The sequence below is a fragment of the Narcine bancroftii genome, chromosome 9 (assembly GCF_036971445.1).
Source record: "Narcine bancroftii isolate sNarBan1 chromosome 9, sNarBan1.hap1, whole genome shotgun sequence".
Taxonomy (NCBI): Eukaryota; Metazoa; Chordata; class Chondrichthyes; order Torpediniformes; family Narcinidae; genus Narcine; species Narcine bancroftii.
In genome coordinates this window covers 71,008,161-71,021,532 of record NC_091477.1, presented here as the reverse complement: position 1 = coordinate 71,021,532, position 13,372 = coordinate 71,008,161, and the positions used below count along the sequence as shown (strand labels likewise).

Here is a 13,372-nt window from a genome sequence, read left to right as displayed (position 1 = left end):
CTCCCATTCCCACTCTGCACCCTCTTCTATTCGCACTCACCACCCTCTCCCATTCCCACTCTCCACCCTCACCCAACCCCACTCTCCACCCATACATGCTCTCCACATTCTCACATCCCCACTCTCCATCCTCTCCCATCACCACACTCCACCTAGCCCATTCCCACTATCTTCCCTCTCCCATCCCCGCTCTCCACCCTCTCCCATTCCCACTCTCCACCCTCACCAAACCCCACACTCCAGCCATCCCTGCTCTCCACTTTCTCACATCCCCACTCTCCACCCTCTCCGATCACCACACTCCACCTCTCCCAGTCCTACTCTCCTCCCTTTCCCATTTCCTCTCTCCACCCATCCCCGCTCTCCACCCTATTCCAACCCCATCTAAACCCCATTCTATTGCCACTCTCCACCCTCTTCCATCCCCCATCTCCACCCTCTCCCATCACCATTATCCACCCTCTCCCATCCCCACTCTCCACCCATCCCTGCTCTCCACTTTCTCCCATCCACACTCTCGAACCTCTTCCATTCCCATTCTCCTCCCTCTCCGATTCCCACTCTCCTCCCTCTTCTATTCCAACACTCCACCCTCTTCCATTCCCACACTCCACCCTCTTCCAGTCCCACACTCCACCCTCTCCCATCTCCGCACTCCACCCTCTTCCATCCCCGCTCTCCACCCTCTCCCAACCCCACTCTCCACCCTATCCCATCCCCACACTCCACCTCTGCCATTCCCACTCTCCTCCCTCTCCCATTCCCACTCTCCACCCTCTTCCTTCCCAACTCTCCACACTTTCCATCTCCACTCTCCTCACCCTTCCATCCCCACTCTCCTCCCTCTCCTATTCCCACTCTCCTCCCTCTTCCATTCCCACACTCCACCCTCTTCCATTCCCTAACTCCACACTCTTCCATCCCCACTCTACACCCTCTCCCATCTCTGCTCTCCACCCTCTCCGAACTCCACTCTCCACCCTCTCCCAACCCCACTCTCCACCCTCTCCCAACCCTACTCTCCACCCTCTCCCAACCCCACTCTCCACCCTCTCCCAACCCTATTCTCCACCCTCTACCATCCACACACTACTCACCCTCTCAATCCCACTTTCCTCCCTCTTCCATCCCCACACGCCACCTCTCCCATTCCCACCCCTTTCCCTCTGCCATTCCCACTCTCCAACCACTTCCAACCCTACTCTCCTCCCTCTCCGATTCCCACTCTCCTCCCACTTCCATTCCAACACTCCTCCCTCTCCCATCCCCACTCTCCCCCTTTTCCCATTTCCACTCTCCCCCTTGTCCTATTTCCACTCTACTCCCTCTTCCATCCCCACTCTCCACCCTCTCCCAATCCCACTCTGCACCCTCTCCCATTCCTGCTCTCCACCCTCTCCCAACCCTATTCTCCACCCTCTACCATCCACACACTATGCACCCTCCCAATCCCACTTTCCTCCCTCTTCCATCCCCACACGCCACCTCTCCCATTCCCACCCATTTCCCTCTGGCATTCCCACTCTCCAACCACTTCAAACCCCACTCTCCACCCTCACCCAACCCCACTCTGCACCCTCTCCCATTCCTGCTCTCCACGCTCTCCCATTCCCACTCTCCACCCTCTCCCATCCCCACTCTCCACCCTCTCCCATCACCGCACTCCACCTCTCCCAGTCCCACTCTCCACCCTCTCCCATCACCGCACTCCACCTCTCCCAGTCCCACTCTCCTCCCTTTCCCATTCATTCCCTCTCTCCACCCATCCCCGCTCTCCTCCCTATTCCCCCATCTAAATCCCCTTCTATTGCCACTCTCCACCCTCTTCCATCTCCCCTCTCCAGCCTCTCCCATCACCATGATCCACCCTCTCACATCCCCACTCTCCACCCATCCCTGCTCTCCACTTTCTCCCATCCACACTCTCGAACCTCTTCCATTCCCATTCTCCTCCCTTTCCGATTCCCACTCTCCTCCCTCTTCCATTCCAACACTCCACCCTCTTCCATTCCCACACTCCACTCTCTTCTGGTCCCACACTCCACCCTCTCCCATCTCCGCTCTCCACCCTCTCCCAACCCCACTCTCCACCCTCTCCCATCCCCACACTCCACCTCTGCCATTCCCACTCTCCTCCCTCTCCCATTCCCACTCTCCACCCTCTTCCTTCCCAACTCTCCACCCTTTCCATCTCTACTCTCCTCACCCTTCCATCCCCACTCTCCTCCCTCTCCTATTCCCACTCTCCTCCCTCTTCCATTCCCACACCACCCTCTTCCATTCCCTAACTCCACATCTTCCATCCCCACTCTACACCCTCTCCCATCCCTGCTCTCCACCCTCTCCGAACTCCACTCTCCACCCTCTCCCAACCCCACTCTCCACCCTTTCCCAACCCTACTCTCCACCCTTTCCCAACCCCACTCACCACCCTCTCCCAACCCCACTCTCCACCCTCTCCCAACCCTATTCTCCACCCTCTACCATCCACACACTATGCACCCTCCCAATCCCACTTTCCTCCCTCTTCCATCCCCACACGCCACCTCTCCCATTCCCACCCATTTCCCTCTGGCATTCCCACTCTCCAACCACTTCAAACCCCACACTCTACCCTCTCCCATCCCCGCTCTCCACCCTCTCCCAACCCCACTCTCCACCCCCTCCCATCCCCACTCTCCACCCTCTCCCAACCCCACTCTCCACCCTCTCCCATCCCCACTCTCCACCCATCCCTGCTCTCCACTTTCTGCCATCCACACTCTCGACCCTCTTCCATTCCCATTCTCCTCCCTCTCCGTTTCCCACTCTCCTCCCTCTTCCATTCCAACACTCCACCCTCTTCCATTCCCACACTACACCCTGTTCCATTCCCACACTCCACCCTCTCCCATCTCCACACTCTACCCTCTCCCATCCCCGCTCTCCACCCTCTCCCAACCCCACTCTCCACCCTCTCCCATCCCCACACTCCACCTCTGCCATTCCCACTCTCCTCCCTCTCCCATTCCCACTCTCCACCCTCTTCCTTCCCAACTCTACACCCTATTCCATCCCCACTGTCCTCACCCTTCCGTCCCCACTCTCCTCCCTCTCCTATTTCCACTCTCCTCCCTCTTCCATTCACACACTCCACCCTCTTCCATTCCCTAACTCCACACTCTTCCATCCCTACTCTCCACCCTCTCCCAACCCCAGTCACCCCTCTCCCATGCCCATACTCCACCCTCTCCCAACCCTATTCTCCACCCTCAACCATCCACACACTACTCACCCTCCCAGTCCCACTTTTATCCCTCTCCCATCCCCATTCTCCACCATCTCCCATCCCCATTCTCCACCCTCTCCCATCCCCATTCTCCACCCTCTCCCATCCCCACTCTCCAACCTCTCCCATTCCCACTCTCCACCTATCCCCGTTCTCCACCCCCTCCCATCCCCACTCTCCACCCTCTCCCATCCCCGCTCTCCACCTTCTCCCATTCCCACTCTCCACCCTCTTCCATTCCCACTCTCCACCCTCTTCCATTCCCACTCTCCACCCTCTCCCATCCCCATTCTTCCGCCTTCTCCCAGTCTAGCTCTCCACCCTCTCCCATTCCCACTCTCCTCCCTCTTCCATTCCCACACTCCACCCTCTCCCATCCCCACTCTCCACCCATCCCTGCTCTCCACTTTGGGCCATCCACACTCTCGACCCTCTTCCATTCCCATTCTCCTCCCTCTCCGATTCCCACTCTCCTCTCTCTTCCATTCCAACACTCCACCCTCTTCCATTCCCACACTACACCCTGTTCCATTCCCACACTCCACCCTCTCCCATCTCCACACTCTACCCTCTCCCATCCCCGCTCTCCACCCTCTCCCAACCCCACTCTCCACCCTCTCCCATCCCCACACTCCACCTCTGCCATTCCCACTCTCCTCCCTCTCCCATTCCCATTCTCCACCCTCTTCCTTCCCAACTCTACACCCTATTCCATCCCCACTGTCCTCACCCTTCCGTCCCCACTCTCCTCCCTCTCCTATTTCCACTCTCCTCCCTCTTCCATTAACACACTCCACCCTCTACCATTCCCTAACTCCACACTCTTCCATCCCTACTCTCCACCCTCTCCCAACCCCAGTCACCCCTCTCCCATGCCCATACTCCACCCTCTCCCAACCCTATTCTCCACCCTCAACCATCCACACACTACTCACCCTCCCAATCCCACTTTTCTCCCTCTCCCATCCCCACTCTCCACCCTCTCCCATCCGCACACGCCACCTTTCCCATTCCCACTCCCTTCCCTCTGACATTCTCACTCTCCAACCACTTCCATCCCCACTCTCCAACCTCTTCCATCCCTACTCTCCACCCTCTCCCATCTCCATTCTCCACCATCTCCCGTCCCCATTCTCCACCCTCTCCCATCCCCAATCTCCACCTTCTCCCATCCCCATTCTCCACCTTCTCCCATCCCCACTCTCCACCGTCTCCCAACCCCACTCTCCTAAGCCCACTCTCCTCCCTCTCCCGTCCCAGCTCTCCTCCCATTCCCATCCCCACTCTACTCCCTCTCCCGTCCCCGCTCTCCTCCCTCTTCCATCCCCGCTCTCCTCTGTCTTCCATCCCCACTCTCCACCCTCTCCATCCTTTTCCTATCCCATGCTCTGTGTCATTGTTTTCCATGTCTGAACTCCACCTGCTGCTGTGTGGCTGGTGCAGAATTTCCCCGACTGACTTCACTCTGTCCTCTCTAGCCAATATTGCCCATTCTGCTATTTCCACAGGTATCTCAGGGTGTGTGGGACCTACTGCAGAGTCAGGCCAGCTGGGTGTGATGTATTGCCTCAGCAACAACTCCAGCAAGGCAGGTCTACCCCTCAGTTTGTTCCATTCTTCCATATATTGGCCCTTAAATTAGCCTGAACACAAGGCCTCCCACAGATTTAGAGAGCCCATTGTGTCCCACCTCACTGCCCACTCATAAGAACATAGCACAAGCCTGCTCCTCCATTCGATATGATCATGATTGATCTGTCTGGTGGGTGTAGCTTCACTTACCTGCATGTCCCCCATACCCTTCATTCTCCTACCATTCAAAAAATTGTCTATTTGTGTCTTAAATACATTTAATGAGGCAGCCTCTACTGCTTCCCTTTGCAGGGAATTCCACCAATAAAGAAAGTGCTCAGTTATTTAATGAATTGGGTCCCAGGATTGTATAGAACGTACAGGAGCACCAATGAATTGATTTCTTCTCTTCTTTCAGAAGCCCAGTGATGTTTACCGAACATCCATCCTACAGGCATCCGACAGCCACAAGCGTCTCCCTACACTCAGCAGCCAGTTCAAACAGTCGCTGGACAACCTGATGAAAATCCTGAGAGCTTGTCAGCCCTTCTTTATCCGTTGCATCAAACCCAATGAGTACAAGAAACCTCTGGTAGGAGAACATGGGATATGGGGGTCCAGACCCAGAATTCAAGGGTCTCTGGGCTTAATCCCATAGTGTGAGAGTGTCCAGCCTCTGCACAGGGACCCAGTTTCCAGAAATGGAATGATGGGTCCACATATTTAGATGTGGGAATAGATTTACCCATCCAGATGTGGAGTGATGGGTCCACACATCCAGATATGGAGCAATTGGTCTACATATCCAGATATGGTGATGGGTCTACACATATGGATGTAGATTGATGGTTCTACACATCCTAGTGTGGTAATGGGTCTACAATTCCAGATGTGGTAATGGGTATACAAATCCAGATATAGATTGATGGTTCTACACATCCAGGTGTGGTAATGGGTATACATATCCAGATATAGATTGATGGTTCTACACATCCAGATGTGGTAATGGGTATACACATCCAGATATAGATTGATGGTTCAACACATCCAGGTGTGGTAATGGGTCTGCACATCCAGATGTAGAATGATGGTTCTACACATCCAGGTGTGGAGTGATGGATCTGCACATCCAGGTGTGGTATTGCAGTTGTAGGGCCTCTTTGTCCCAACGTGGAATACTGGATCTCTGTAATACTGGCATGGGGACTGCCAAGCTGGGCCAATCATGGATAGAGTGGAGAGGATGGGGTCCAGGAACGGGGCAATGTGGGAATAGGATTGTGCAACCATTGATCTACCTCATGGTAAACCTTTATCACATTGCAGTATATCCTATAAAGCCTTCCATTTTGATAACAAACTTCTTCAAATTTGTGCTCTCCATTGTGTGGGGTTTAATCTCCAGTTCTTACTCCACCCAGCTCTTTGACCGGGAGCTGTGCATCAAGCAGCTGCGATATTCTGGAATGAGGGAGACTATCCGAATCCGCAAGTCAGGTTATCCCATACGCTACACCTTCCAAGATTTTGTGCAAAAATACAAGATAACAATGGGATCGTCTTTGTGGCAGAACACAGAGGTGAGTTCCCTCAATCGCTTGCCTGAATTTTCTTTGAGGGTTAATGTGGAGTTAGTTAATATTGATCAAATATCCCAAGATGGGGGTGGGGGGGGGGGCCTTGCATGGAACGGTAAAGAACGAGAAGGAGCCATGGAGGGTGCTGGAAAGTCCATTGGTGACTAAGATATCCCCCAGTGTCCAACAGGTGGCAAGAAAATTGGGGGAGAAAAGGTAATTTGAAAGGAAATGAAGAGGCTTGAATTCAATGGACTGAATGACCTCCGATGAAACGTGAGAAGTGGAATACCAGGAATAAACAGGTTTCCGCACAAAAATCATAAAGGATCACAGCCAGAATATTAGGAAGGCCAGATGTAGAAAGAACGATGTGGTGTGGATAGTGGATCTTGACATGGGGTGGATCAAGAAATCTGGGCAAGAGGGGAACCAGAGGAGGATCCAACCCCCTAGAAATAGCTGTGAAGGGATAATGTGTGACTGAAAAAAAAGTCACCCTCCCCCCCCCCCCCCCCCCCCCCAGTGAAAGATGCCCAGAGATATAGGGACATGAGGATTGACTGAGGAAATTTGACCCTCCTCTCCTGCTCAGGGTTATCTTCTTTAGAAGGGGAAGCTGAGACCATCTAAAGTGTTCACTGATCTATGCCTTTTGTGATTTTGTTATATCTCCATGAGATCACCCTCATCCTCCTACACCCCAAGGAATAAAGCCCTAGCCTGCTCTACCTCTCCCTACACCTCAGGTCCCCTCCAGCTCCAGACAACATCCTCTTAAATCTTCTCTCACCCTCTCCAGCTTGACGGCATCTTTCCTGCAGCATGGTGACCAGAAATGAGCACAGTACTTAAAGCAGGGCCTTACCAACGTCTTGTACAACTGCAATATGACCTTCCACCTTCTATACTCTGATGAAGGCCAATGTGCTGAAAACCTATTTGACGACCTTATTTTAAATTTAAATTTAGGCATACAGCACGGTAACAGGCCATTTCAGCCCACGAGCCCACGACCCCATTAACCTATAGCTCCGGTATATTTTTTGAATGGTGGCTAGAAACTGGTGCCCCCGAGGGAAACCCACACAGACACTGGGAGAACGTACAGACAGCGCGGGATTCGAACCCTGGTCCGGTCCCGATCTCTGCCGCAGTAAAGGCGTTGCACTAACCGCATTGCCAAGCATGCCACCAAGCATGCCACCTTTATTTACTTGTGACACCATTTTCGAGGTACTTTGTACTCGTACTCCTCAATCCCTCCGCTCTCCAACACTCTAGATTCACTGCCTAGGCCCACCAATGAGAATTATCCCCCACATTGTGTACTCCCTCATCGACAACACCCTCATAAACAACTCCCTCTCTCCTGCATGGAAATTTGGAGGAGTACACTATTCAGCCCCTCAAGCTTCCACCCAGCCTTCCCACCCACCCCCACCCCCGCCACCAATTCAGTATAATGATGATCAGAATGGATTGTAACATCAACTCCACATTGCTGCCCATCCATGGAACAGGCTGCCTGAGGAAGTGGAGGGGTGGAAATAATTCTGATGCTTAAAAGACATTTACACAGGTACATAGATTTTGAGGGGAGCAGATACATATGGGACTAGTTCAGGTAGACAATTTGGTCGGCATGGAGGAGTTGGCCCAAAGCGCCTGTTTCCTTGCTATGTAGCTCCATAATAGTCTTTACCTCCCCACCCCCCCCCCCCCCCCCCACAACCACTCATCGGCCTTGAACTTAGAACTAATCAACTGAATATGTGCGCCTGAGCGGACAAAATCCAGTTGTTTTCTGGACCACATCTCCCTGACTGCGCTCTCAGCCCAGACTCCTTCACCCCCCAAGACTCAATACGGGACCTTACCTTCCTCTTGTCCCTGTGATTTGATCTGCAGCAGTGGCTTGGTGTTCTCAGATTACAGTAACAAACCAGTGTTTCATGTTAGTATGGGCACACATCTGCTTTTCAGGTTCTAGATCTCACTGGGGGACTGACCAAGGATGTTTCTATGCCTTGAAAATATAAGAAATCAGAGCCTGTAGTGCCTACTCCACTAAGGTTCCTTTTATTACCACGTGACAAAGCATTAAAGATGTGGCATACATGATATACTTTAACATTTGTCTGCCGTAAGCCAAACAAGAGCTGCCTTGAGCCTGGCTCCCCTAACAATAGGAGAAAGAGAAACAGAGAGTCCCTTCAGGGTCACTGGGTGCCCGTGGATTTGCTTCCAACATTCCCGCATCCTCTGCAGCTGCACAGGCTCCTATTCGATTTGTCGACTACCTGATCTCCAACACAATTAGGAACCTTCCAGTGGCCCTTCGGGAGCCCTCCTTGCCCTCAGCACCCTTTTGAACCCTGGCTCCAATGACCAGTCTCCAGCAGCCCATAGCCCATGCAGGTCCACTGACCACGTCACCTGCAGTGGGTCTTCCCACTGCTGAGTCCCTTGCTGGTCTGCTGCCACGGTCGCCATCCCGTAACGTCATCTCCCCATTTCAGATGACCTGCGCCGGTCCGCTGCTCGCTGGAGTCTGCCAACTCATGTAGCTGCTGCCAGCACAGACGCTGCCATCTTGGGCATAATCCCCATGATTACAGGGTTTTACTTGCAAACACCCCTCTAGCATCCCGCTTAAAGCCTGCACAGAGCCGTCGGCATTAGGACTGGGCAGTTGGGGCCTTTGGAGCAGCACAGTGTCTTTGCTCTCCCAGCTCCACCATTACGGCAGCTCTGGCAGCACTGCCATTTCTGTGGATTCAGGTGCACCTACCTGGCCTTTGCCCATAACCCTCAGTTCACCTACTGTCCAAAAATCTAGATGTCATAAATATTCACAATGATGACTCACAACTGTACTGCCATACTCAATTCTAAGAGAATCATCGAATTTGCCGATGATACCACAATAGTTGGCCTTATCATCAAACAGTGATAAGATGCATTACAAAGAGGCTTGTAAAATGGTGCAAGAACAGCAACCTGAGTCTCGATATGGACAAGACAAGAGAGGTGATTGCGGACTTCCGGAGGACGAAGGTTGACCACTCTCCACGAGGCATCAATGGCTCAGTTGTTGAGAGAGCAAAGGGCACGAGGTGCTCATTTAAAGGACAACCTATCCTGGACTCATAAGACCTCCTCATTAGAGAGGAAGGTGCAGCAGCGCCTACACTTCTGAAGGAAGCTGAGAAGGGCAAGGCTTCCAGCCCCCCCTCTTGACAACCTTTTACAGGAGCACAATTGGGAGTATCCTGTCTGTCCGCATCATTGCGTGGTGTGGTAGCTGCCAAACACCAATCTGGAAGTCTACAAAACAGTAGAGAGCATTACAGAGGCCTCCCTTTCCTCTGTTGATGACATTTACTGGGAACGTTGCTTAAGAAGGGCTCAAGGAATTATAGAAGACCCTTTTCACTTGGTGCATGATGTTTTAAACCAATTGCCATCAAGAAGGTGGTACAGGAACATCAATATCACTGCCAAGCTGGGAAATAGCTTCAGGCTTGATTGATCCTTTAACAGTGTAAAACTGTAAATCATCTCAAATATTTTGAGTTCTGCTGTGCGAATGATTCTGACATAAAGTCCACAGGCTTTAATTAGCCTTAGTATCTTTACTGGCTCCACGTGTCTGACTGTCCCCCAAAGGGGCCAGCTCGAGTCTTTATACGGGCCGATGATTGACAGGTGGGGCCAGCTTCCCAGGTTGCCTACCTGCCGCTACATTGGTTGCCCCCTGCAGTAGGCCGGTAGGAGTGCGGCCAGTATAGTGGTTGTTCCACCACATATTTCTATATTTTTATTTTGATTATTTATGTTGTCATTATGTACTGTGTGAGCATCATGGTATGAAGAGACGCTGTTTTCTCAGGTTGCATATGTACAATCAGATAGATCCTTTCCCACTGGCACCCTGTCTCAGGAATTAACTGGGAATTTATTAGGACAGGGTCCAGTGGAAAAGGAACATTGTCCGAACACCGGCATCAAATGTCATCATTTCACATTGAGGATTAACTGCCTCTACCCCTACTCATACCCTCGGCATTTGCTGATGCCGGCGTGCTGATAAAACCAGTGGATAAGGGACAGCAGAAAGTCACCCATTTCCCATTGAAGGTAGAACACTCTGATCCCCGGGGATGTGTTGTGTCCCAGTTAATGGCACAAAGTGCTTCCTATCCTAGGACACTGCACGGTCAATTAACTGGGATACCAGTGGAAAAGGGGCTAGATGATAATAAACTTGAACTTCAATTAGGCAGCCTCAATTGCTTCCTTGGGCAGAGAATTCTACAGATTCATAACTATGGGAAAAGCAGCTCTTTGTCATATCTGTCTTAAATCTAGTCCCCGAATGTTTAGGGTATGACCCCTGGTTCTCGTCTCACCTACCAGTGGAAACAACTTCCCTGCTTCTCCATTATCAGTTATTTTTTATCTTTTTACATATAAGATCCCCCTTCATCCTAAACTTGTGAGTCCAGTCCTAGAGAACTCAATCTCTCCTCATGGGCTAAACCCTTCATCTCCATAATCAACCTGGTGAACCTCCAAAGCCAATCTGTCCTTTCTCAAGTATGGAGACCAGAACTGCACCCAGTACTCCAGGTGCAGCCTCACCTGTATACTTGCAACAGGACCTCCCTTCTCTTTAATTCAATCCCTCGAGCAATGAAGGGCCAACAATCCATTTGCCTTCTCGATTACCTGTTGCACCTGCAAACCAGCCTTTGGTAATTCCCAAGTGAATCGTCGTCAGCTGGGCTTGGGTCAGAGTTCAGGTGCATGAGGTGAATAGTGAGTATGATTCATTTAGAAGGGAGAGCTTGATTCCACAGAAAGGTGACAAGGGTCGGTTTGTTGCAAAAAGGGATCAAGTGATTAAAATGTCTTCCTCTTTTGTGAAGATGCGTCTTATCACAGATGCATTAATAATTACATAGGCTATGGGACTTGCATGAACGAAATAAGTTTTTGCAGCAATTCGCTTGTGGTTCATTATTTTGTCACTTGTGTTTTATTCTAACAAACCTCATTATCCCACATCCTCTTTCAGTCCGTTTCAGTTCAGTTTCCACTTGTTCCCTGTTCTGTCTCTGGTACTGATTTCAGCCATGAAGCACCAATACCACTCTGCAGTTAGTGGGAAGTTCAGGGCGCTGGGCCTTGTAAGTGGCCTTTCGCAAGCTTCACCTTGCAGATTTGGACTGTTGGGGAAAATGGAGGTTCTTCTTAAACTATGATATGGCAAAGTCTCTACCTGTTACCATCTATCAAGTCCTTGTGGTTGGACTTGTTTCAAGAGGAGACAAGATAGCCTACAGGGATGGAGTCCAAAGACTGTCAATGTGGTGTTCAGAGAACAATCTTGTCTTGAACTCCTCAAAAACAAAAGAACATAATAGACTTCAGAAAGAATAGTAGAGATCCACACCCGTTATACATCAATGGGGACTGCGTGGAAAGGGTCACTGCTTTCAGGTGGTACACACTTGGCTGAAGATCACTCTTGGATGACCAATACCATAGCAGTATTTAAAAAGGCACAACAGCGACTTCATGCCCTGGGGGTTCTCAGGAAGGTCAAACTGCAGGAGAAACTGCTGGTGTCTTTCTATCACTGCTCTATTGAGAGTGTGCTGGCTTACTGCATTCCGACATGGCTTGCCAGCTGCTCAGTAGGGACCTTCAGAGGGTCATCAGTACGGTCCAGAAGTTGATCGGCTGCTCACTGCCCTCTTTGGAGGATGTATACAGCTCTCGCTGCCTCAGCAGAGCAGTCAACATCCTGAAAGACCCCTTACCAGCCTGGTCATCATCTGTTTGACCTGCTCCCCTCCAGTAGACATTTCAGGACCATTAAATTATGGTCAAAGAGACTTGAAAGCAGTTTTTACCCCAGAGCGACCCATGAACTGAATGCCAGCAGATATTGTTTTGTTGTGTTGTGGTTTTTATATTTTATTTGTTTGATGTATGTGTGCCCTGTCCTCAGTTTCATTGGACTTGTGCAATGACAATAAAGGTTATCTTATCAGATAATGCAACACCAAGAGCTGGAGGGATAGTGAGTGTCCTATCAAAGGGTCAGTTCCCACCAAGACTTAGAAGGCAATAACAAGTGTAATTCACTGACTCTCCTTGTCCTCTTCCCATTATATTGGTGCAAGCCAAGCTGTGTATTGAATTTCTCATTGCCATATAGTTGCACTCCGTTTCCCCATTAGTAATGCCATACACTTTTCTATTATTTCAGGACCACAACCATCTGTTCTGCAGGAAGATCGCTGAGTCAGTAATTGGAGTCGATGGAGATTGGCAGATTGGGAGAACAAAGATCTTCCTTAAGGTTGTGCATAGCTGGAGGGCTTTCAGGCCAGTAACAGCAGCTGGGTCGAGCCTCCTCTTGGTCAGATCTTCTGTTCTCCCCCATCCCTAAGAGAAGGAAGCCTTCATGATATTTCCATATCCCAGCACCTGGAGTTCATTGTTCTGTCTGCTCAGCCCTGCTGGGGTGTAGTGTACCTCAGCAGAGTCCTGGAAAGAAACAGGCTGTTCAGCCCATAAAGTCCATGCTAACCATCAACCTCCCATTTATACCAAACCTACGGTTTTTATTCTCCCCGCAGTCCCATCAGCTCCCCTCAGATTCTATGCACTAGAGGCAAGCCACTGCAGCCAGTGAACCTACTGACCCACACGCGATTGGGACGCGGGAGGAAACGGTAGCACTCCGGGGAAATCCTTGCGTCATCACAAGGAGAACATGCAAACTCCACGAGATTGGGAGGCAGGGCTTCCACTAGCTCCACTGTTAAACATGTTGGATCCAATTCATAAATTTTAACCCATCCTAGGACCAGTTGTGTTTACTGTATTTTGAACTTTTGGTTCCAATTGACAGCTCTGTGGGCGGGTGGCTTGATAT

General features: G+C 51.1%; 1 protein-coding gene across 1 annotated transcript in view; it reads left to right on the top strand.

The window, feature by feature from the left end:
* The window catches only part of LOC138742261 (unconventional myosin-VIIa-like), a 187,835-nt gene that overhangs the window by 67,591 nt on the left and 106,872 nt on the right, over positions 1–13,372 (top strand). Inside the window, exons 15-17 of the mRNA XM_069896399.1 lie at positions 5,259–5,432; positions 6,262–6,420; positions 12,701–12,793. Of these exons, the coding sequence (XP_069752500.1) occupies positions 5,259–5,432; positions 6,262–6,420; positions 12,701–12,793 (426 nt within the window). The remainder of the gene's footprint in view (positions 1–5,258; positions 5,433–6,261; positions 6,421–12,700; positions 12,794–13,372) is intronic.